Source organism: Puma concolor, chromosome C1 (assembly GCF_028749965.1).
Source record: "Puma concolor isolate L17-30 chromosome C1, mPumCon1.1.hap2, whole genome shotgun sequence".
Taxonomy (NCBI): domain Eukaryota; kingdom Metazoa; phylum Chordata; class Mammalia; order Carnivora; family Felidae; genus Puma; species Puma concolor.
Window position 1 is genome coordinate 119,045,894 of NC_141674.1, and position 26,111 is coordinate 119,072,004.

General features: G+C 38.3%; 1 protein-coding gene across 15 annotated transcripts in view; it reads right to left on the minus strand.

Moving 5' to 3' along the window:
* Positions 1–26,111, minus strand: part of PTPN4 (protein tyrosine phosphatase non-receptor type 4) — a 236,883-nt gene that overhangs the window by 35,332 nt on the left and 175,440 nt on the right. For all 15 annotated transcript variants that reach the window (XM_086718402.1, XM_086718407.1, XM_086718410.1 and 12 more), the window contains 5 exons: positions 24,168–24,326; positions 11,701–11,860; positions 7,028–7,111; positions 6,877–6,933; positions 903–1,059 (listed from right to left, as the gene is read on the minus strand). In XM_086718402.1, coding sequence (XP_086574528.1) covers positions 903–1,059; positions 6,877–6,933; positions 7,028–7,111; positions 11,701–11,860; positions 24,168–24,326 — 617 coding nt within the window. The remainder of the gene's footprint in view (positions 1–902; positions 1,060–6,876; positions 6,934–7,027; positions 7,112–11,700; positions 11,861–24,167; positions 24,327–26,111) is intronic.

Consider the following 26,111-nt stretch of genomic DNA (forward strand, 5'->3'; position numbering starts at 1 on the left):
TCAAAATATACTCATTTATTTAACAAGTATTTACTGTGTACCGACCACTACTAGAGCAACTGAGGGAAGAGGGAGGCCTTTTTAGCTACGGTAGTCAGAAGAGAAGGATTTTCTGGGGAAGACATCTGAGCAGAGACCTGAATGAAGATATAAATCATAGAAAAATCAAGAAGAACATCTTAGGCAGAAGGAATTTTTATTTTTATTTATTTATTTTTTTCAATATATGAAATTTATTGTCAAATTGGTTTCATACAACACCCAGTGCTCATCCCAAAAGGTGCCCTCCTCAATACCCATCACCCACCCTCCCCTCCCTCCCACCCCCCATCAACCCTCAGTTCGTTCTCAGTTTTTAAGAGTCTCTTATGCTTTGGCTCTCTTCCTCTCTAACCTCTTTTTTTTTTTTTTTCTTCCCCTCCCCCATAGACTTCTGTTAAGTTTCTCAAGATCCACCTAAGAGTGAAAACATATGGTATCTGTCTTTCTCTGTATGACTTATTTCACTTAGCATAACACTCTCCAGTTCCATCCACGTTGCTACAAAGGGCCATATTTCATTCTTTCTAATTGCCACGTAGTACTCCATTGTGTATATAAACCACAATTTCTTTATCCATTCATCAGCTGATGGACATTTAAGCTCTTTCCATAATTTGACTATTGTTGAGAGTGGGCAGAAGGAATTTTTAAAAAGCCAGCACAGAACAGAGGAGAATGAGCAAGGCTGTGTGGTAGACAAGGGGCCAAGAACTGAATCCTACCGCAAGTGTGAATGCAAGCCACTTTGAGCAGTAAACTGTCATGGCATGATTTGTTTTTTAAAAGCCCGCTCTGGTTGCTGCATCTAGTAACAAAGGTAAGAAACAATAAAAATATCCAGTGCTACATAGAGTACTCACCATTAGGTCGAACCAGAAGTACGAGTTCCCCAGAATGTCTCTCGCAGCTAGCTTTAATAAATAGGACAACTTGATCATGGGTATGTTCTGCAATGTCCCGACCATTGATCAGTACAACTTGGTCCCCTTCATTCAATCGAGGGACACAGAGGTCAGCCTATAATGTAACATAAATAAAGTTTCAGGTGTGTACATGGCTTTCTGAAAGTAAAGCACAGGAATTTATTTTTATAGACACTACAGCAGGAGAACAAAAACTATATGTAGAACAGCATCCATCCATTTACTCATCTGTTTGCAAGAAGTAGAAATCTAGCTTTCCCATGAAGCTACTACCTTTTTTTCTTTTTCTTTTCAACAACTTCTTCCTTGATGTCCTATTATACGCCTAGATACACAGATAAGACTATGCCTCAAGGTGCATAGATACAGGCAGCCCTCACTTTGCATGGTCCAGATATGTACAAATTTGTCACCACAGTACAGTTAGATAACACCCATCTCCCAACAAGGTTCAGATTGCAGTTGCCACGATGCATTAATTGAATAATTGCATAACATACGAACTTGGCTACTAGCTTGTGAGTCCACAAATCACGACATAAGTAACAGACACACATCACAATCAGTGACCTATCACACATCGCTTCTTTCAAAGTCTGTTGGTGATGTGCATCTGTTATTCGGTTCACGCAAGGACAGCAAAGCAGGTACTTGTGTCACCTCCATGTCTCCCAGTGATAAACCCACGTAAATATAAAGCAGGAACTAGCCAGGAAAGTTAAAAATGCAACAAAGAAACAAAAGAGTGATAGTGCTGGAAGCAAAATGCAAATATCAACCGCTGACAGTGGAAATGTTGCTGCTACGGCTATTGTTAGCCTCTAGGCATGCAGTGAAAGGAATTCAGTGAAGGCAGACTTATCAACATAAATGACGAAAGTGGCTGTGATGAGAAAGATGAAAATGTCCTAGAGGAAGTGAGGCTGGCAAAAAAGTTCTCACTAAAGGTATATTTCATAACACTGAAAATGCACAGGATGAATGCTAAAAGTGAATACAAATTTAGAAAGGATTAGGACAATTTGCCAAGGAAAGAAAAATGCTCACTCTTGTATTTTAAGTTACATGACAGTAAGGGAAACAAGTTTCAACATAGTTGTGGTAAGTTTCCATCAGAAAATAGAATGCTTGCTTTATATTTCTCAGTGTTTCTGATAGTTTGAATTAGAGGATAATAAAGCACTATTAGTTTTACTATTTTTTCATCTCCCTATATATTTATAAGAGAAACTAAGAAAATTTCAATTATTTGATAAAAAATTTAAAGGTCCTAGAAATCACCATGACTTTTCCCACTGATTATCAAGATCGCTTTACACAGTGTCAGCTTGCACGGTCGTTTTTATGGTTCTGCACTACAGTGCGAAGTGACAGCGGCCTGCATTTTACTGAGAAAACAAAGGTAATTAGGCTAAAAGAGGCAAGCACAAGTATGGACGGCATGCTCCAGGAACACAGCAATGCGAACAGATGGGCGTCAAGTCTGAAGGATGATAGGTCGGACAGAGAAGGAAATGACAGGGTCGGATCTTACAAAAAAGGGATTGAAGAAATGAAAGCACTACTAGTCAAATTCATAATAATAAAAAAGTCAACAAAATCCAACAAGGTACTGTCACTAGTGGCAAGAGCAAAAGTTCTTCCTTTGCTGCTTACAAAGTGTGTGATTTTAAACACATGAAACTCTGGAAATGGAGCAGGTATCTGCTCTAATTATTTCACAGGTTTGTAAAGACAGAAATGTGATGATTCAATGCAGAGCATTACAATCTAGAAAATGCAAGTTCAGAAGTAATGACCATTCTCTCTAGTCGCTCCTTTCTCTACTTCTCACAGTGGAGATGACATTCATATACTCCCTCTGTGCACTAGCACTGTGATACTTTTGTGTACCAATATGGTCCCTAGTTTTTGTAAATGCCTCTGCGGTACCCGAAGAGTGGTGAACTGCTCCATATCAATGGTACTGGGAGAATGTAATGGGCTTGAGTAAAGGGTTACCCTCTTACCTTATTTGTGGACAGTACAGCTGGCAGGAAAGAGGCGGCAGTCCATGTGGTAGGAAGAGAATAGCTATGCATTTCTCTTACTGTACCTTGAATACATCCACTGATATTTCCAGTTCAGAGACTGAGGCTAATGGGGTAGTTAATCAATATGCTAGAACATGCAGAGATTAATTTTTTTGAACCCATTATCACTAACAGAAACTCTCTCATACTTAATCTGCCTTTCATCGGGTTTATTTATAAATTTCTATTTTCATTCTTTTTTTTTTTTTTTTTTGTGGAAGCTGAAGCTGCATTTTATTTATTTATTTGCATTCTGATCTGGAAAGTCTAGATAAACTACATACTTATTTATTCATTTTTAAACGTTTACTTGTTTTGAGTCAGGGGCGGGGCAGGGAGGAGCAGAGAGAGAGGGAGAGAATCCCAAGCAGGCTCCGCACTGTCAGCGCAGAGCCTGATGCAGGGCTTGATCTCACAAACTGTGAGATCATGACCTGAGCCACAATCAAGAGTCAGGATGCTTAACCGACTGAGACACCCAGGCACCCCAATAAACTATATATTTAAACGCATTTTGTTGGAGCATCAATTGCTGGCTCAAAGATAATCAGACAGAAAGAAAAACATGGCTTTAATTGGGAATTATTTTAACCATTTCAGAAGGTGTCCAATATAAAAAATAACATTAAAATATTTGAAGTCCTGTTCTTTTCCCCCAATCACCTAAAATGAGGTTTCCAACTGGAACACTGTGATGGTCTCTAAGAAGATAATATAAAAATGATAAGTTTCTATTGTTCTAACTTCAGCCAATATATTTTTTAAGGCTTCCTTCTGGAAACCTCTTTCTTCCTCCCTTAACTGTTATTATGCTTCGCTGGTTTTGTTTTTTCCATCCACCTTTCTTGTCTCTCATTCTCTGCCTTTTGGGAACTTTTGTGTCTTCTCTTATCTTTTAAATGTGGTGTTTTCTAACTGCGACTTTTTTTTAAATTTTAAAGGTGGGCTCTCCACGAGATGTGGGGCTTGAACTCGTGACCTGAGATCAAGAGTCACACGCCCTACTGACTGAGCTAGTGAGGTGTCCTTCAGCCAATATTTATGGGACATAGCTCTACACGGCAGATAGGGAAAATTATCAATAATCTGTATAGCCTAAAAAGAAAATTTAGAGTCACAGAATTCTGTTCAGAAATAAACCTGTCTATATGATGTTCCCTGAACACCTCTGACTTAATTGAAAATGATCCACATTCACTGCTCAGGAAAATTAGTATTTCTTTTATGTCATTCAGTTACTATTACAACTGGTGGATAAATAAAAAAAGATATATTATCTTTTCTAATTACAAGAGCAACACATTCTCATTATCATGATTCAGACAACTAAAGAGACGAATACAAAACAAAGTGATAAACACCAATAACTCCACTACCCAGATGAAAAGCTATTAGCATTTTGAGTATGTTTCCAAACTTTTTAAATTTTTAAAAAATGTTTATTTATTTTTGAGATACAGAGAGACAGAGTGTGAGCAGGGGAGGGGCAGAAAGAGAGGGAGACACAGAATCCGAAGCAGGCTCCAAGCTCTGAGCTGGCAGCACAGAGCCTGACATGGGGCTCGAACCCATGAACCACAAGATCATGACCTGAGCTGAGTCAGACACTCAACCAACTAAGCCACCCAGGCACCCCTATTTCCCAAAATTTTAAAGCACTAACTCACATTTAAAAAAACTGGATCAAACATACATGGGGAGCAATAATACACATTTTCCATGACACCATTTTATGAACCTATTTCCATACTTATATAGAACTACATCACCTATCATTTCAACAGCTGTAAAGCAGCACGTAATTTATTTCACCAACTTCAATGATGTACGTTTTACCACCACCCCAATCTTTATTATAAACAATATTACAATGAACTTCCTTGCATATCCTTTGTTCCCTAGTCCAACTGCTTCATTACTGGCAACTGCTAGAAGTGGAATCATCACGTCAAAAGATATGTATTTGACTTAAAAAAATTTTAGTTAAAATTTTTGTTTTTAGTAAAGTTCACATCACACAGCTTGAAGAAATGACTAAGTCTACAAGATTACTAAGGCAAGCAACCATTCCTTGTGTTCCTCTGTACATCCTGCTCCCCCACCCCAGGCAACTTCTTTCAACACTTTAGCTACATCTTTTGTATCTATTTCACTATCTCCAAATAACATCCTGATTTTGTTTTTCTTTAGTTTTCTATTTTAGATGTTACCTACAGATGAGAATTTAACAATCTTTCATCTCTGCATCTGCAGTCTGTCCTAAACATACATATTTCCCATTATATATATACTAATAAATAATTTTGGACTATTTCCCCCATCTTTGTCCCCTGCCTTCACATGAATAGGTTCAAGAGGCATTTTATATATCATATCCCTGGCCTGTCCCCACTGACCCCAAGTGATGTGTTGAAAAGAGGACATCTGATACAAGCTGGATCTATAAAGGACTTAATTCCCAGAAGTCTGTAAACTGGACTGAGAGGTTTAATCACTCTGGGTTACTAAACTGGTAATATATAAACCTACAAGTTACCAGTAGCCCACCACATAAACTAAGAATGGTGGTAGCTATACAGTTTCTCTTTCGTCGTACAGAGTCAGGGTCATAATCATATTTGAAAGTAGAGTATGTGGTGGGAATGTTACAGGACTAACTTGAAGCTGCTACTAAGTACACGGTCTTTATTCAGCCTGTATTTTATTTAGAGGAACTAGACAGATGAGGCTGATTCCCTACACAAACTGGTTTGCAGTGGGAGAGAAGAATGGAGCACAAAAAGAAACAAGAGGTGAAAAATAGAGAGTCCTGATGTTTATTTTAAAGTTTTGGTTTTTTTTCCCTCCAGGTCTGACCGCATTCCTATCTTTGGGTTTTGTGAGGTACTACTATAGCTATAGGACACATTTTGTACTTATGCATAAGCCAGTGGTATTCCAGAGTATCCTGTTATTTGCAACCAACAAAGTCCTTAACAACCAGAACCAAAGGTATGTATTGTGATATCCTTGATCAATCTTGACTGTGATCATCAAATCAATTATAAGGTTGCTGCGCAGCACCAAAAAAAAAGCCTAACTGGACTCTTTCAGGCTGCTCGTTTATATCTGTCTGTGGACACAGAGACAGGTAAATGATAAAAGATGCTGATGGAAAACTCCTTGAAGACCATTTAGGTCAAGTAGGCAACAACAGAAATGGGAAATTGAGGGCAATATTTGCTACATAAAAGAGCAATAAAGAGAACACACCCACAACTCATTAAGAATTGTCCTTGTGATAAGCAGAAAGTTCATGAATCCTGAAGGTGAATTAAGGGAACAGGAGGGTTCATCATAATGGGTACATACAGTGTTTTCTCAACTTCTGTTTACAATGTTTATAATACAAAGTTTAAAAACTGTCCCTATAGGGAAAAAAATCACTAGTTATCATACCTATTTAAAGTCAATTTTTAAAACACAAAGTAGGCAAACAGATTATAGGTAAACAATTCTATATGAAAATACCAAACAAAAAAGCAAAACAAATACTATACCTCTGTCTCCATTTTTCTATTTAGAGCAGTTATTTTGATAGAATCTATTAGCACTTTAGAAACTGTAGTTTCTGTAACTGAAAGTTATAAACAGCTTCTTTCCAAAAACATGGATTTAAAAAAACTCTTATACACAGGAAGTTAGAAAACTTCCCAACAATTTAAGAGATTTAGCCAACATTTGATACTTGACAAATTTTCAGAAAAGATTAATTTTTTCCCACTTATTTAAACTAATAAAAATAAAATGAGTACATGTTCTTGAAAATAGGATTTACTTGCAAGATATAGAGAACTCACAGGTGTTCCTGGTGCTACTCGGGACACGATCACAGGCATCTTCTGATCATACCCTCCCTTAACAACAGAGCAAATCAGGTATCAGTCAAATATTACCAAAAATAGACACATCTTAATTTAAAAACTGAGTACAATGTAAATCCTAGATTACCTTCACATTGAATCCAAACCTTCCATTTTCATCAGGTTTCATTCTGATTAGAACAAGATTATCTTGTGGGATACCACCATTAGGCTTAAAGAAAAATAAATAACTTGTAATCTTCCTCACTTATAATCTCTCCTTGAAATATATACATGAAGTATGCTTTTTGTACATTAATATTATCTACCACATATAAAAAGTCATAACTTAAATATTTTTAAAAATTTTAAAAACAATGTAGTTTCCTGAATTAAAATTTTGAATTTAAGTTTTTAATTTTTGAGAGAGAGAGACAGAGAGACAGAATACGAGCAGGGGAGGGGCAGAGAGAGAAGGAGACACAAAATCCAAAGCGGGCTCCAGGTTCTGAGCTGTCAGCACAGAGCCTGATGTGGGGCTCTAACTCATGAACCGTGAGTTCATGACCTGAGCTGAAGTTGGACACTTAACCAACTGAGCCACCCAGGAGCCCCAGGAAAGTAAATCCTGATTACTAACTTGCAGTTACACAACTAGATACAGCCTCCTTGTCACTGCATGCTACACTAAGTGCAAGGAGGAACAGGGGCATTATGATTGACGTTATTAATTGCAATAACCCTAGAACCTGGCTCAAAGCTCTTCACACAACAAGTGTTCGTAAGTGTTACAGGAACTCACATTCCTCCCTCTGCTTTTTAAAAACAGCTTTATTGGGATATAACTCACACATCATATACACTTCATGCAAAGTGTTTAATTCAATCATTTTTACTATAGCCACAGCGTTGTAGAAACACCACTACCATTTAATTTTAAAATATTTTCAGCCCTGTCACAAAGAGATCCTGTACCTATTAGCAGTCAGTCATTTCCCATCCCTTCACCCCCCCATTCCTTAAGTCCTATTCAACCATTAATCTATTTTCTTTCTCTTTACATTTGACTATTCTGGACATTTCGTGTACACGGTCATTTGGAACTGGTTACTTTCACTGAATATGTTTTATGCGTGCTTTCAGGGTAAGTATCTGGCTAATTCTTGCTTATCCTTCAAGACACGGGTCAGAGATGCTCACTTTGGGAAGTCTTCCCTTAACCCTACAGCTGCATTAGTTATTTGTATCTCCTTCCTTATAATCACTTCTTTTTTTTTTTTTTTTTTAATTTTTTTTTTTCAACGTTTATTTATTTTTGGGACAGAGAGAGACAGAGCATGAACGGGGGAGGAGCAGAGAGAGAGGGAGACACAGAATCGGAAACAGGCTCCAGGCTCTGAGCCATCAGCCCAGAGCCTGATGCGGGGCTCGAACTCACGGACCGCGAGATCGTGACCTGGCTGAAGTCGGACGCTTAACCGACTGCGCCACCCAGGCGCCCCTAATCACTTCTAATTATATTACCTTCAAACTGATTTCCCACTTGCTCTAGACCCAGGTCCTATTCCATACTCAAGGATACTGCTATAGCAATTAATTCTCTACTCTCCTACATTATCCATTTTCCCCACCCTTCCGAGAAATACTTTTATGTGTCCCCTTAAAAAAAATGAACTTTCTCTGGACTCCACTTCCCCATCTAGTTACGCCCCATTTGTCTCCTTCCTCCTGCTCTTAAATGTCTTTAAAGAGTTGGCCACATTTGCTATCTCTATTCCCTCTGATCTCTCCTCTCAGAGTCATGATTTTATCTCCAATGCTCCATCAAAACTGTTCTAATTAAGTCACCAAAGAGTTTCACATTGCTAAATCCAGTGTTCAACTGTCAATCCTTGTCTTGACTTACCAGTAACATCTGACAAAGTTGGCTATTCTCTCTGTGACTTTCTTGCCATTAGTCAGTTAGCCGGTGGACTAGTTTTCTTCCTACCTTGCTGTCTGAATCTTCTCAGTGTCCTTTGCTGGTCTCTTCATCTCCCTAATGCTTAGATTTTGGAGAACCGAAGACCTCCTAGAACCTCCTATTTAGTTATCAGCACACACTACACTTCCTTGGTGTTTTTTTTCCTCTCTCGTGATTTTACATACTGTCTACATGCCATCAACCCTCAGTGTTATTATAACCCTAGCTTGGACCTTTCTCTTCAACTCCAGAATCATACCTGTAAATGGACTTCTAGTAGCCATCTCAAACTTATGTCCCAAACTGTACCCCTAATATATCACCCATACCTGCTCTACCTGCAGCCTTTTACTTCTCAGTAAACAGAAACTTCGTAAAACCTTGGTGTTCAGGCCCAAACCTTGCTGTTATCTTGGATTCCTCTTTCTCCAGCACTCCACATCCAATCCCTCAGCATACTATGTTAGCTCTGTTCTAAAACTATCCAGAATACAGCCATGTCTTCCTCCTTCCACTGCTACCATATGGATCCAAATCACCACCGCTTGAATACTGCATGACCTCACAACCAGTATCTCTGCTTCTACCCTTTGTCTATTCTCAATGCAACAGTCAGACTGACACTGTTTACAACTTAAGTGACATCATGCTGCTTTTCTCCTCACATATGACCTGTCCCTTTTGTTTCGTATCTCACTCAGCGTTAAAAAACACCATCTTTAAAGACTTTGGCTTTCTCCTGTACCTATCTCCTCTTCATTAGCTCATTTTGCTCGAGCCACACTGATTCTCTTGGTGTTCCTTGACCGTATCAGTCATACTCCTGGCTTTGTACCTTCTATTCCCTCAGCTCCCCGATCTTCCACTAGCTATCTATCTGACTCATCACTGAGTTCATCCCTGGCTTACACCATTTAAAACTGTGGTCCTCTAATCCTGAAATTCTCTAGCCCCTTCCTTCTTTACTATTCTCCCCAGAAGGTATACTATCTAACATGCTATATATTTAGATTATTTACCTTGTTTACTGTTTGTCTCGCCCTTATCCCCAAAATGTAAGTTCCTTGAAGGTAGAATTTTTGGGGTTTTTTTTCCTATTTTATTCCAATATATCCCCAAAGCCTGTAACAATGCACAATTCTTAATAATTAATGTTTGCATAAAGGATTAAATAAATTAGGTTGTAGATTATTTAATAGCAGGGACCATGTCTTATTTGTCTTTATATTCCCACTACCCACCAAAGTACCGAGCTCATAGAAAGACCTCAGTGACTATGAAGCGATGAATGAATGTATGAGTGAGCGATACAGGAGAATCACCACACAGGTATCACCAAATGTGTTACTCATTTTTGGTAAGGATTCTGATTGTTTTTGGATGTGCCTGTGGTGGTGAAGCAGTAACTGTGGGAGAACAGAGTGGCTGCTTCGTGCTCTTCAAACTTTAGACATAAGAGGGCTACCACAGAGGCGGTGACCAGGAACTTCTGGCCCTACCAATACCTGCTGCGGGTCCTCCTCTCCCTGTATCTTATTTTATTTCCTGATGTCTCCTTAAGTTTCCTGAAATATACCCATATTTGTCTGTCTTGAAACTTCTTCATGAACACAGTGTATCCCTAAAATTTACTGACAATCTCACTTTTGGTTTATTTACATCTCCTTGAGAAAGCAATGAAAATTCATAAATCAGGAGATTCGAAAAATTTACCATTTTGTTGTGGTAAAAGCATGTCCTCTAAAGGAAAAGCACCAAATGATCCATAAATATATTTTATAGAGCAGAGAGTGATCATAAAATCCAGGGACCTGCACTCAACTTCAAAAGGTTAATGAAAATGATTGATAAAGTCCGTGCACCTGGTGAATGATATAATAAAGTTAGTGATATTTAATGCATTATTAGCATTTCTTCTAAAAGCGAGTGTTTTGCGGGGCGCCTGGGTGGCGCAGTCGGTTAAGCGTCCGACTTCAGCCAGGTCACGATCTCGCGGTCCATGAGTTCGAGCCCCGCGTCGGGCTCTGGGCTGATAGCTCAGAGCCTGGAGCCTGTTTCCGATTCTGTGTCTCCCTCTCTCTCTCTGCCCCTCCCCCGTTCATGCTATGTCTCTCTCTGTCCCAAAAATAAATAAACGTTGAAAAAAAAAAAATTTAAAAGCGAGTGTTTTGCAAGACTGAAATCAACATAAATTTGTCAGGAATTAACTTCTAGAGCAATGAACATTTTAAAAATGAAGATAAGGGGCGCCTGGGTGGCGCAGTCGGTTAAGTGTCTGACTTCAGCCAGGTCACGATCTTGCAGTCCGTGAGTTCGAGCCCCGCATCGGGCTCTGGGCTAATGGCTCAGAGCCTGGAGCCTGTTTCCGATTCTGTGTCTCCCTCTCTCTCTGCCCCTCCCCCGTTCATGCTCTGTCTCTCTCTGTCCCAAAAATAAATAAACGTTGAAAAAAAAAATTAAAAAAAAATAAAAAATAAAAAAATAAAAATGAAGATAAGTTGAAATTCCACAATTGGGTCAATCATGGCAAAATTCATGACCAACATATGATGAAAAAAAGAAAGTACAGTAACTTAATTTACAGATAAAACATACCACAGTCTAAAAGAAATTTCATTACAGATTAAAAAGTTCAAAGGGAGGGTGCCTGGGTGGCTCAGTTGGTTGAGAATCCAACTCTTGATTTCAGCTTGCATCATGACCCCAGGGTAGTGGGATCAAGCCCTGGGCTGGGCTCCCCACTGAGTGTGGAGTCTACTTAAGATTCTCTCTCTCTTCCTCTCTCCCATACTCTCTCTCTCTAAATGATAAAAGTAAAAATTCAAAGAGATGTGAGAATATCTGAAGTAGGTACTTACAGTAGATTTTTCAGGGGAAGATGGAACATCAAATGTTTCATTAATATGGTTTTCCAGATCTTGTTGAGAATGTGAACAATGAATTTGGTTCCAACTGTTTTTCTTTGATTGTTTGGGTGGTAAAGCTGGAGGCTGCCCATCTCCAGGGGTCTCCTGTGATCTAGATAGGAAAAAAAGAAAAACAAATGACTATTTTGGAAGTTGTCTTCTAGAATAGTTATTTTAAGTTTATTTATTTATTTGGAGAGAGAGAATGTGCATGTGCAGGGGAGGTACAGAGAGAGAGGGAGAGAGAAAATCCCAATCAGTCTCAATGCTGTCAGTGCAGAGCCTGCCACGGGGTTCGATCCCACAAACTGGGATATCGTGACCTGAGCCAAAATCAAGTCAGATGCTTAACCAACTGAGCCACCCAGGCACCCTAGAATTGCTGTTTTAAAAGCTAAGGTAAAAAATAACATAACGGTAACATAACATAACAACACAGCTAGAGTCAAGCAACTCAGATATTTACAACATCTAGTAGAAGATAAGCTTGAAATACTGTATTTATTGGAGCACTTGGGTGGCTCAGACAGTGCAGAGCCTGCCTGGGATTCTCTTTGTCTCTCTCTCTCTCTCTCTCTCTCTCTCTGTTCTTCCCCTGCTTGTGCTCTTTCTCTCTTTTTCAAAATAAATAAATAAACTTCAAAAAAAATTTATTTACAAGTGAAATCTTAACTTTGAAGTTTAAGTAGTATATTGAATTTCCTACTTTATCAAATCTGTAAACAATTCCACATAATAATCAAATACACTTTTTAAGTGTATCATGATAAAGATATTTACTAATCCACTGTAGCAATATATACACTTTCCAAAACACTTTTTTAAAATAAGGTTTTCAGTGGAGTCACAGGGGTAGTCAGGGAAAAGGGGAGGCAAAGAGAAATCAGAATTGAGAGTTGAGCCGTTCCACAGATAAAACACCCTATACAATCTAGAGAACTTGTGATTGGCCCAATTTATTTAGATTTTTTTTTTTAATACTTATTTTTGAGAGACAGAGTGTGAGCAGGGGAGGAACAGAAAGAGAGGGAGACATAGAATCCGAAGCAGACTCCAGGCTCTGTCAGCACAGAGCCCGATGCGGGGCTCGAACTCACAAAGTGCGAAATCATGACCTGAGCCAAAGTCAGATGCTTTACCGACTGAGCCACTCAGGCACCCCTGGCCCATTTCTTTAGAAATAAGACACAATTCATTAAAGTAATGAACTCAATACTACACCAAAGATTGGAATCTGAGTAAGAGTACTGAGCTCACTGAGGAGACAAAACTGGATAAAACATTATTGGAATATACAATTTAAAAAAACAAAAATTCAATTAACATTAGGGAGCATAAGCTTCAATTTGTGGCAGCAAGAACCGATAAAAAGAGCTAGGAAGGATAGAAGACGCTTCAAGGTAAAAACAGTAGTTTTTAATGTTTATTTTTGGCGGCGGTGGGGGGGGGTGGTGTGTGCACGAGGGAGAGGCAGAGAGAAGGATACAGAGGATCTGAAGCCGGCTGTGCGCAGAGAGCCCAATGCGGGGCTCAAACTCACCAACCATGAGATGATGACCCGGACCAAAGTCGGACACTTAAATGACCAAGACACCCAGGCACCCCTAAAAATGGGAGCTTTTATGAATGAGCATAGTATATGTAATAACATTACTTGTGAGTTTTCACAAAGGCCAGGAGGGGGAACCAGCGTTTAACTTGCAACCTAGAAAGCATACATCATGGAAGTTGTGGAAGCTAGAACAGGTAAGGGGAAATGGTTCTTTGTAAGAGCGGTGACCATTCCTGAGGTTATTATTTATTTCTGCAATGCCAGGAGGTCTTTTGGAAAATAAAAAAATTACTGACTGTCCCATTGCCTAGGTCCAATGAGAGAGTTGATAGCTGCGGTGTCAATGGCCGCTGTTGTGCAATTCAGGCACAGATTTCACCCACTTCCTGCTTTTTGTGTTGAGTGGCAACAGATGCCCAAGATACCAGCTGTAAGAACTTAAGGAAGTGGAACTGCATTAGACTGTATTACTGTTCAAAAGTTATTCTCCACCCCTGAGTGACATCAGGCTTGGCTATCTGACTTGCTTTGGCCAATGAAACATGAGTAGAAGTGGTCACTTTGAAAGGATACTTTAAAAACAGCTAATGGGGGCGCCTGTGTGGCTTAGTCAATTTGTCTCTGACTTCGGCTCAGGTCATGATCTCACAATTCATAGGTCTGAGCCCTTCGTCGGGCTCTATGCTGATGCCTCAGAGCCTGGAGCCTGCTTGGGATTCTGTGTCTCCCTCTCCCTCTGCCCCTCCCCTGCTCACATTCTGTTTCTCTCTCTCAAAAATAAATAAACATTAAAAGAACAAAAAACAAAAAAAAACAAATCATGATTCATTATGCTTACTAGACATGCCCCAAACAGCAGTCTGGGTCCTGGAATAAACATGACATGGAGTAGAACCACAGTTGACCCATGATATACGTATGATATAAGAAAAAGAGAACCTTTGTTGTTGTCACTATAAATTGGGATAATTTGATACTCACATAATTTAGCCCAAGATAACAGACACAGAGATTACTGTCAGAGTGGCTCTTTGACATATATGCCCTCCTTTGGTACAGAAGGTGTGAAGCTTACTTAGAGGCTCACTGCTAAATACCTGGTAGATACAGGTAATGAAGCTAAAAATTTGATTAGTACCAATGAAGTCAGCAATTATCAGGAATGAATGGTATAACTGTATCGTCCTCCAGGGAAGTTTCTCTAAAGAGAGAATATAGTCCTGGGGCGCCTAGGTGGCTCAGTCAGTTAAGCGCCCGACTTTAGCTCAGGTTGTGATCTCATAGTTTGTGGGTTCGAGCCCAGCATCAGGTTCTGTGCCGATAGCTCGGAGCCTGAAGCCTGCTTCAGATTCTGTGTCTCCCCCACTGGATTCTCTCTGCCCCTCCATGGCTCGTGCTGTCTCCATCTCAAAAATAAATAAACATTAAAAAAAGTTTTAAAAAAGAGAGAATACAGTCCTTCCAAATTTACATAATGTAAAAGTTAATCACTAAATTAGTAGGTAAACCATAATGTCCACTCAGCCTAACTTTCTACACAGAAATCTTTAGGAAACAAAATACTCCAAATTCTAATAAATCTATAAGGACTGCATCAAAAAATACACCTCTCTTTTTCAGCAAAAACTTCTTTGAGGTCTACCTTGATGGTCAGGGATTATAGGTACCAAGCACATTCATTTTTATCCTACTAGTTTTCTGCCAAGAACCCAAGCCTTTAAGATCTAATACATTCAACTGTTGCTAGTCTAGGAAATTGTTCCCACAGATTAGAATAGAGTCATGTACCTCAACCATGGCCTGCTGCAAGGGGTTAGGACACATAAAGATGGACATCCATGGCACAGCCTCACAGATGTGATATTTCTGAAAGTCAGTTGACCAAAAGCTTTCAAGACTTTTCAAATACCAGAAGTCATTGGACTCCACATCAATCAATCAGTAGGTCTTATCCCTTACTTAGGGTTAAGTATAAGCAACTTAGGCAAGGTGAAGAAAAAAGGTTTTTTTCCTAATTTTGCATATAGTTGTCATACACAGGAAACAGCCTCAAAACCAAAGATCTATAGGGCAGAGTGTAAGGTTGAGATCAGCTGGGAATGGAGTCAGATCAGCTTTTCTTTATTCGTGGTCCAGCCAACAGCCTAATACATACCAATCCTAAAATATACAACTGAGACAAACTCATGTCTGATCTGTAGTGCAATATTTAAGTGAGCCAAATCTGGTAGGTATGGGCCTAACAATGACAATACTCAGTTCAAGAGAGGGACAGTATTGACATATGGGACATTCTGCTTAAACTGTTCAATTTACATTTCTGAGGTTAGAGATTAGGCATATATGGTCAAAAAAACTCCAGAAGTTATTTTTATTATGCATTTCTAATTAGAACCCATTGCCCTAAAACAGTGGCTACAAATTCATGGCTTATGGGCCAATTTTGGCCAACATACATTTGGTCCATTAATTTTTCTTTATAAAATATGAGTTAATTGACTCATTTTAAAAATTACACATGAATCCGATTTCCAGAATGGAATACCTAGAAACTCTGGAAAGAATGGATCTGCATTACCACTGGTCAAAGCCAAGAACTAGCTGCTGCCTTTAGATGGGCCATGGGCATCCCAGGCACATAAATTCCTCCCACAGTTACCTGCCAGATTCCAGCAGGTATACGAGTATTATCTCTCCTTTAAGCAAAGTCCAGGGGAAGCCACAGATAGGAAGAGAGCCTAAGCATACAGGCTTGGATTCGATTTAAGCTAAGTTCTAAAGAAGAGGAGGAGAATGCAGCACACACGGAGAGGCTTACTCAAGATATAACACAAGAAAAAACACTAATTTTGGATTTCAGGAAAAGGGCTACCTGCCTTCTCTCACTGTTTTATATAACTTTCTTGCTAAAATAACTTCTCAAATAGTGATGGTCAGGCTCTCCGGATGCTTGATGGTTGAAGACACACAGGTTGGTCTGGGAGCTTTTACAGACTTTATGTATTCTCCTAGGACAATCCCGGTAACTGCCCTTTCTATGTTCAAGAACCAAACTTCATCTATATCTATTTGTGTCTCTACTAATACAGTCTATCAAACTAATCAAGGATGTCAACACAGACTCCTGAAATTCTTATTTTGGACAAAGGTTCTCAGTTACATTTTAAGACTTATTCTGGGGCACCTAAGTGGCTCAGTTAAGCATCCAACTTTAGCTCAGGTCATGATCTCATGGTTTGTGAGTTGGAGCCCTGCATTGGGATCCATGCTGACAGCATGGAGCCTGTCTCCTTTTCTCTCTATCCCCCCACCTTAGACATAGATAAACATTAAAAAAAAAAAAAAAAAAAAAAAGACCTATTCCAAATGTATTTAACTCAATTTTATTATAACAAATGATAACTTCCTCCTTCATATCTAATGTAGAGATCATGAGTGCAGTCAATTTATTACTTATTCAATTATCTAGGAAAAGGACTTTCATAGGTAAACCATGCTTTATAATTAGAAATTGTAACACATTTAAAATAATGTCATTAAATATGCCAGTTCTAAGAAAAGATAACTTTTCTAGGCAAAACTAAACAAACAAAACAAAAAACCTACAATTGCTAATTATAACAAAATAAAGAGACATAATATGCTTTGGAAGAACAACCAGACAGCATAATGAAACACAGCCCCATTAGAAATAATTTCCCTGAGGGGCACCTGGGTGGCTCAGTCAGTTAAGCATCCAATTCTGATTTTAGCTCAGGTCATGATATCATGATTAGTAGGTTCGGGCCCGCATTGGGCTCTACACTGACAGTGCGGAGCCTGCTTTGGAATTCTCTCTCTCCCTCTCTCTCTCTCTGCCCCTACCCTGCTCACATTCTCTCTCAAAATAAATAAACATTTAAAGGAGAGGAGAGGAGAGGAGAGGAGAGGAGAGGAGAGGAGAGGAGAGGAGAGGAGAGGAGAGGAGAGGAGAGGAGAAGAGAAAAGAAAAGAAAAGAAAAGAAAAGAAAAGAAAAGAAAAGAAAAGAAAAGAGAAGAAAAGAAAAAAGAAAAGGAAAGGAAAGGAAAGGAAAGGAAAGAAAAGAATTCCTCTCAGAGAAGGGAACTGTGACTTAAAGAGAAAGCCAGCATCTACTATTAGGTAGTTCAGACAGGACTAGAGAAATAGGAACCAATGAAAAAAGTGGGCATCAGAGCTATGGCTGGTGTCTTACAAATATTGGTAATACTTTGGCTTAATTTAAAGATGGGAGGCAGAAAAAAATCTGTTATAAGGAGAGTATAGAAAGGAGTGTAATCCTAAAGGGATTATTTTAGTTACTTTTAAAAAAGAAAAGTGGGCAAGATAAACTCTGAAACTCTTTATGCTTTATAGAAGCATAAAGTTTATTCTAATTTAAGACTGGAAAATAAGCAAAAACCATATTCTTGGTAGACCCTAATACAAACTTGACAGGACTGATGGATTATTTTAAGATTAATCTTCTAAGATACATACCAGGAGCACATGTCTCTTTCAACTACAGTCACTAGTCTATCCCAGCTCTTACTGCACAGTAACTCTACTATCCTATACTTATACTATGTTAAGATGCAGATAAAATTCTGATTCAAAATTCAAGATTCTTGACACACTGGCTAATCTATAGTAACATTCACAGCACTTCAAAGTAAACACCATTGCAGACTGATTACTAATAAATGCTCAATAAATTTAAAAAGTGCATATAAACTCTCAGGGATATGATATTAAGACTAGAATTGAAAATCTCATATTACTACATCAGTATGAATCCATTTCAGAATCAAGGTCCCAGACCTGAGATGCCTGGTTTCAACCAAACTTCAAGTCCCTGACCTTAGCTCCCAAAAGTAATACAGGTATCTGCCAGACATGGATGGCAGGTAAATATACTGCAGCTACAGCAGCCCAGGGACCTATGTGATTGGTCTTGCTGCCACAAGTACATCATCAAATACAGTGCATCCTCTGAGTCCCCATAGCTTGATTATCTCCTCCCATCACAGCTCCTTTGGTTCTTTTATTTCCTCGTCCTAGAGTGGTCTGGTATTTGCAGGATCCATAACACAGATGACCCTTGAACAACACAGTTTGATCTGTGCCGATTCACATACACATGGATTTTTTTTATAGTACAGTACTGTAAATGTACTTTCTCTTCCTTACGATTTTCTAATTAACATTTTCTTTTCTCTAGCTTACTTCATTAGCTAAGAATGTAGTACATATTACATGTAACACACAAACTATGTGTGAATCAAGTGATTATGTTCTCAATAAGGCTTCTGGTCAACAACAGGCTATTAGCAGTTAAATGTGGGGGGAGTCAAAAGTTATATGTGACTTTTCAACTATGCAGGGGTTAGCACCCTTTACTCCCCACATTGTTCAAGGGTCAACTGTATGCTGCTAGACTTGATCAAGTTTGGCATGGGAATTGGGTCAAGCTGAGTATGGAGATAAAATTTTCAGTGGCAGTAGCTCAGAAGGGCAAAATGAAGGCAAATCTTTAAGAAAGATTTAAGTGAAAGGAATTCATAAGGTGTGGACAAAGCTGAGGTGAGTCATTAGGTAAGACTAGAATGGGACAGTCCAGGCATGGGACTGTCCAAGGAAATGGGTTTGATACTTCAGGATTATGAAATCTGTAAAGAGTCTCTTGTGATTAGGGCCTAAGGATAAAGTTGAGAATTTGGAGAATTCTTCGTTGTATTCAACTAGACATCCATACTTCAAACATGCAGACAGATATGTGGCTGATAATATTCTTAAAGCCTACCTACTAGTATATCCTCCCAAAGTAATTAAATTACACAATTATTATAGCTAACATCTACCAAACACTTTTTCTCTGCTTAACTGCTCATCTCATTAAATGTTCACAGCAACACTACGGGTAAGATATTATCATCCTATTTTTACAGGTAAGGAAATTGAGGCTTACAGAGATAAAATGACTCATCCAAGCTCACATAATTAGAAGTGGTGGAACCAAGTTTTAAACCCACTCTGAATCCAGAGCTTGTGCTCTTAACATTATGTTACAGTTGTACTTTAATCAAAACAACTGCAAAAAAACAGGAACAAAGCTATTTTAAATCAGAGGTTTCACACTATTTGTAGCAGTGGACTCTTCTCCAAATACAATGCTTCTCAGAAGCCAATTTATAAAACAAAAAAGCTAAACAACCTACCTATATGACAGTATCTGAGGCCTCAACAGAACTTAACAGAGAATGTCCCAAGACTATTTTCTATCATGCCATATAGAAAGTTATAAGTGGGGCGCCTGGGTGGCTCAGTCGGTTAAGCGGCCGACTTCAGCTCAGGTCGTGATCTCGTGGTCAGTGAGTTCGAGCCCCACGTCGGGTTCTGTGCTGACAGCTCAGAGCCTGGAGCCTGTTTCAGATTCTGTGTCTCCCTCTCTCTGACCCTCCCCCATTCATGCTCTGTCTCTCCCTGTCTCAAAAATAAATAAAACGTTAAAAAAAAAAAAAAAGTTATAAGTAATAACATGACTATATGTGAAATTCTAATAACATACTTCTAACTCAATGGTTTTAATATATTTAAAACCAATAATTTGCCTAAATGATGGTGGGGGAGGGGGGCTGTCTGGGAACAAAACTTGAAATGTAATGTTCAAAATCTACCCACATAAAAAATCTGGAGGAAAAATTACCACTTGTGTTAACTTCTGAACATTAAGAATGGAGAAAGGGTGATGGGAATGAATATAATTCCAAAAGTGTTCCAATGCCCAATTCTCATAGTGGGGTTTTTCAATACAAATATAGTAAAACCTTGGTTTGCGAGCATAATTAATTCCGGAAACATGCTTGTGATCCAAAGCACTTGTATATCAAAGCAAATTTCCCCATAAGAAATCATGGAAACTCAGATGATTCGTTCCACAACCCAAAAATATTCACATAAAAAATGATTATACTACTGTAATACAAATAAAGGAAATACAAAATATAAAGAAAAGTAAACAAATTAACTTGCACTGACCTTTGAAAACCTTCGTGGCTGGTGTGAGGGAGATGAGAGAGGAGGGTTATCCTGCAGGACAGCTTTCACTATCATTAGGGGAATCACTGCTATCTATTGACTCAATGGAATTTTTTCTGCATGCTCACAGGGATGCTTACTCGAGTACAGTATTAATAAATTCTTGTCAGTATTAATACTACAGTATTAACTGTAACGGCAATAAGGCAGCAGAGGAGAGGGTCCATTATCTGCAGGCAGCCTGATCTAGAATGAAGGAAAGTATTCCTAAATTTAATCTTGCATGGAAAAGCAAGGGACTGTCTGTAGGTGCTTTGAAGTGACAAAAAATACATTAGTGCCAGTTGTGGGCATCTTCCAATGTTCTGAAAAATCACGGATATCTGCTAAACACTGTGGCCTGAGACTGAGCATATGAGCAAAGGAGATGATCACCCACAATCCGTCACCGAGACAGAGAGAAGAACCATTGGCTCAGTTGTGATCATGTGACATTTGGCATCACATACTACTCGTATTGCAGGACATCGCTCGTTTATCAAGTTAAAATTTATTAGGAATGTTTGCTCATTGGGGCGCCTGGGTGGCTTAGTTGAGCGTCTGACTTCAGCTCAGGTCATGATCTCGCAGTTCACAAGTTCAAGCCCCGCATCGGGCCCTGTGCTGACAGCTCAGAGCCTGGAACCTGCTTCGGATTCTGTGTCTCCCTCTCTCTCTGCCCCTCCCCCGCTGGTACTGTCTCTCTCTCTCTCTCTCTCTCAAAAATAAATAAAACATTAAAAAAATATTTTTTTAAAGAAATGTTTGCTCATCTTGTGGAACACTCCCAGAACAAGCTACTCACAATCCAAGGTTTTACTGTAACTTGCTTATCTTCAACTTTGACATTTTAAAAAATAATGAAAATGTTACTTTTAAGCGCACTTTGCTGTCAACAAAGCAATATACTGTAAAATAGCATCAAAAGATTTGTTAAAACTGTCAATCAAGCCAGGTAGGCAAAAGCTTTGCTGATTTACTAGAGTCCAGTCAGCTTTAAATTTCCTCATGAATACTTCAACAGCAGCATTGAAAGCAGTTTATTCTGCAGTCAAAGCAGCTCTCTGTTGCTGTCCTTAGCAATCTGTATCAAAATAAAAAAATTAAATCTTAGGGGCACCTGGGTGGCTCAGTCAGTTAAGCATCCGACTTCGGCTCAGGTCATGATCTCACGGTTCACAAGTTCAAGCCCCTCTTCGGGCTCTGTGCTGACAGCTTGGAGCCTGGAGCCTGCTTTGGATTCTGTGTCTCCCTTTCTCTCTGCCCCTCCCCCAGTGCACTCTGTCTCTGTCTCTCTCAAAAATGAATAAACATTAAAAAAATTTTTTTCAAATAAAATCTTAACCACCCAACTTACATGCTTTGTGATGGTTTTGTAGAAATGTCCAAACTTCCCTGTTACATACTGATAGGAGTATACTAACATTCGTGGCATGAATTTACTAAAATAAGCACCTGTTAAGTATTTTCAAGTTAATTTAGGATTATTGTTTTTCTCAGAAAATCACAAACTAAAACAGTCTAATCTTCTGTGAAACATTTAAAGAAAGGAAGGAAATGGTAGACTGTAGTTTCAATTGCCCCTGCCTATAAATGGTAACTTTATTCTAAGCAGTACAAACAACCTCCTATTTGTTTCCATAACAAACACACCTATGAGATAGCAGTGTTTTCATCTCGTGAAGAAGGCAACCTGACGCAGTAATTAAAGTCAGGACTCAGGTTTCACCTCAAAGGTCCTATACTCACTCAAAAAACAGGGAACTGGTGAGATGATCTCAAGATCTATTTCAATACATGTTGAAATGCTTTGTGCTTCATCTGACACATTGTCTGAATTCTTTTCACATTTGGCCAATATAAAACTAAATCCTATAGATTTCAAGTTGCAAAATATTTTCTCTGAATTGCAAAAATCAATCAACCAACCAAGTGATTACAACAAAGCCCTGTCTAGGATACAAAAATTCTGCTGGTTGGGTCAGATAGGGAAGACCTGAATGTTAGTTCTATAAAATGGGATAAATCCTGTTAAGTGGGCCTTCTCATCTATAAATGGGGAATAAAAGTCTTTTCTATTTCATTGAGTTCAACAGTGAGATAATTTATGAAAAAGCTGATTGTAAACAATTAATTTGTTTACCATTAAGCTTATTTTTTCAGAACTCTCTCATTATTCTTAAGGTTAAAACTGGCTGAATTTCAAATGCAGTGTTAGAGATTCAAACCTGAATACAAAACACACAAGTTTCATAAATAAAATACATGTCCAAGGAGAAATACAGGTCCAGGCATTTGAAATTCTTGTGGATCAGGATGGGGAAGCAAAAACTGCACAGTTCCAATCTATCCTAAACTTGCATCTCCATTTAAGTTCAGGAAACCAGAACGAAGGTTTTTTCGGATTGGTGAATCCATAAAATTTGCATATGGAAACACTCAATTCTATGTGTATGTATACACATGTTTACGTGTGTGTGTCTCTACAAAAAGGGCCCTTTAAAAAAATGGATGGAGATAATTTGATTAGGCCCTGGAATGGTATTACTGTTCTGTAACAAGACAGGCTTTTGAGATTCCTCTATATGGTTTATTTCTATGTGCTCAAAGTATGTCATTTTTAAATTTAATTACTTAACATTTCCATCATGTTCTTAATTATTGTACTTTTTAAAGTTTCAGAATTGGAAAATATATGCTTACTAAAAATCAAAGTTTATAATGCTAATTTTTAAAGCAATCAAAAACAAAATCTCCATCAATCTTGTCTCTTGTCAACTCATTTTCCACGGGTGTCACTGTGCAGTGTATATCTTTCCTACCCTTCCAACCTTTTTACTATACACGTACAATCAAAATGTTTGACTAAGACATGTTACCAAGACTGAATTCCGCTTGTCTTAATGGCTCAGCCAGTCTTCCTTGGCTGCCCCGACAGTGAGGACAATCGCTTCCTCTGCGTCTTGTCACGTGTTCCAGCTCCTGCACCTTGTCACGTGTTCCACCTCCTGCTTTTGCTGACCAGTCCTTTTACTCTTCCACCCATCACTTTCAGACCTCTCCTTTCTTCAGCCCTGATCATAGTCACTCCATTCTAAATAAATGCATCTTTATACGAAGCCACATTTCTTGTAAAGAATTTTATTTTTCTTTCCTAATTCTTAATGTGAATTTTTACTTGCATATGGACTAATTTGCATTAATATAAACAATAAGTCAAGATATTGTATATTAATGTGAGGGTAAACATATTGTACATTAAACCGATGGGGTATAAATACTGAATTATGAAGCTGAATTTATGTACCAGTATGTAATTCGAGAGAAAAATGAATTTTAAAAATGATGTGTGAATACTTTCTACAACTCATTTTCAGTATGATGGTCACCTTACTTGGTTCTCCTTTGCTAAGTAATTTTTCCATCATTTTCTATTGTCTATTCATTCTTATGGTTCCCTTCCTGAATAATACTAAGACACTCTATCTTTTAGTACCTTACTACCTGACCACAGTGCTACATCTACATCTGCACAAATATTTAAGTGTATGCATCAAAGGTTAAAGAACATACTGAATCAATGAAAACAAAGTTTTTTGTTTGTTTGTTTTGGTTGGGAAGAGTACAAAGAACTCTCAGGGACAAATAAGCACATTTACAAATACATAAATGTTAATACATTGTGTAAACAAATACTTATATCAAACACCCTAATTTCCCAGGATTATTTCAAATAAAACAATTTGGGGCAGTATAATTTATAAGAAGGAAGCTAAATGAAAAAGGTCTTACGGTGATGATTCCAGAACAATGCTGTTAGCTTGTGTTGAAGATGGAGATCTGTGATTCACAAATACTTCGCTTGGGGAAGTGTGAACCACATGGTCTACCAAATGACCAACTGAAGACGGTCGTAACCGGGTTCCCTCTTGTGTGAATGCAGAATTTCGACTATATGAAGAGGAAAAAAGATCGAGTGAAAATGTGCTTTAATTCAATTTTTCCCGTTTTTTATTTATATGATTACATTAGAAAGTGAGTGTGTATTTTTATGACTAACCATATTGACTAAGAAAAGACTCTGACGAAGACAGTGTGAAGTAAACAGAAAGAACACCAAATAGGAAGTCAAAAATCTGAACTACAGTCAGCGAACTGCCGCAAGGATTTTACCTGTTCAATCTGTTATCTCTACACCTAATGTCTACATAGGCTATAGTCACTACAACTTTGTGTCTTAATCAGTATTTACACCTCATTTTATTGTGCTTTGCTTTATGCTTCTTCTTTAAAAAAAAAAATTGGGGCGCCTGGGTGGCTCAGTCGGTTAAACGTCCGACTTTGACTCAGGTCATGATCTCACGGTTCATGAGTTAGCCCTGCATCGTGCTTTGTGCTGACAGCTCAGAGCCTGGAGCATGCTTCGGATTCTCTCTCTCTCTCTCTCTGTCTCTCTCTGTTCCTCCCCTGCTCGCACTTTCTCTCTCTCTCAAAAATAAAGATTTAAAAAAAATAAAAAAATAAAAAAAATAGAAGGTTTGCAGTAACTTTGCGAGCAAGTCGGCTGGTGCCATTTCTCCAACAGCATTTGCACAACTTCATGTCTACCACGTTTTGGAATTCTTGCATTATTTCAAACTTTATCATTATTATTATATTTGTTATAGTAAACTGTGAGCAGTGATAACGACTCACTGAAAACTTAGAATGTGGTTAGCACTTCTTAGTAATATTTTTTAAAGTATGTACACTAATTTTTTAGACATTGCTATTATTGCACATTTAGTGTAAACATTACATGCACTAAGAAACAAAAAAATCCATTTGACTTGCTTTATTGCAGTGGTCTGAAACCAAACCTGCAATATCTCCAAGGTCTGCCTGTATAGAATAAAGGGAAAGAATAAATAATTCAGAAATATCTTCTGGTGAGTTCTCTTTTAATCCTCATAAATGTTTCTGTTTATGGGACTTCCTTTACTTCCTAAAAATAGATAATGAATAACATAATTCCATCCTTGTAAGTGACATAGTCACATGAATTATTTTGATTACTATTATTAATCATGATAACTAACATTTGAACACTTATTATGTGCTAAGCATTGTTCTAAGCATTTTACATATATTCTCTGATTTAACCCTCATAAAAGACACTGCTATTATAATTTTATAGAAGATAAAAATGGGACAAAGAGATTAATTTGTTCAAAGTTCAAACGTACAGTGACTCTAGGGCCTATGCTCTTAATCATCACACTGTACTGTCTCTTTAGAATTGAGAAAAAAACTTTTTCAGATCATATCTAAAATTGTTTCATTAGGGTGCCTGGGTAGTTCAGTAGATTAAGCATCTGACTTCAGCTCACGTCATGATCTCACGGTCTGTGAGTTTGAGCCCCACATCGGGCTCTGTGCTGATAGCTAGGAGCCTGGAGCCTGTTTCAGGTTCTCTGTCTCCCTCTCTCTCTGCCCCTCCTCTGCTTGCACTCTGTCTCTTTCTCTCTCTCTCAAAAATATACATTAAAAAATGAAATTAAATTAAAATTGTTTCGTTAACCAGGAAATTTAATCAGAACTATTCCTAATTAATTAACTCAATCATCTTTCCTGTGTCTTCTGTCACACAATTTCTTGTGTTTTCTGCAATTTTCTGTAATTATTTAGTGGTACTAGTAACAAATGGATGGGGTGCCTGAGTGGCTCAGTTAAGCATCTGACTTCAGCTCAGGTCAT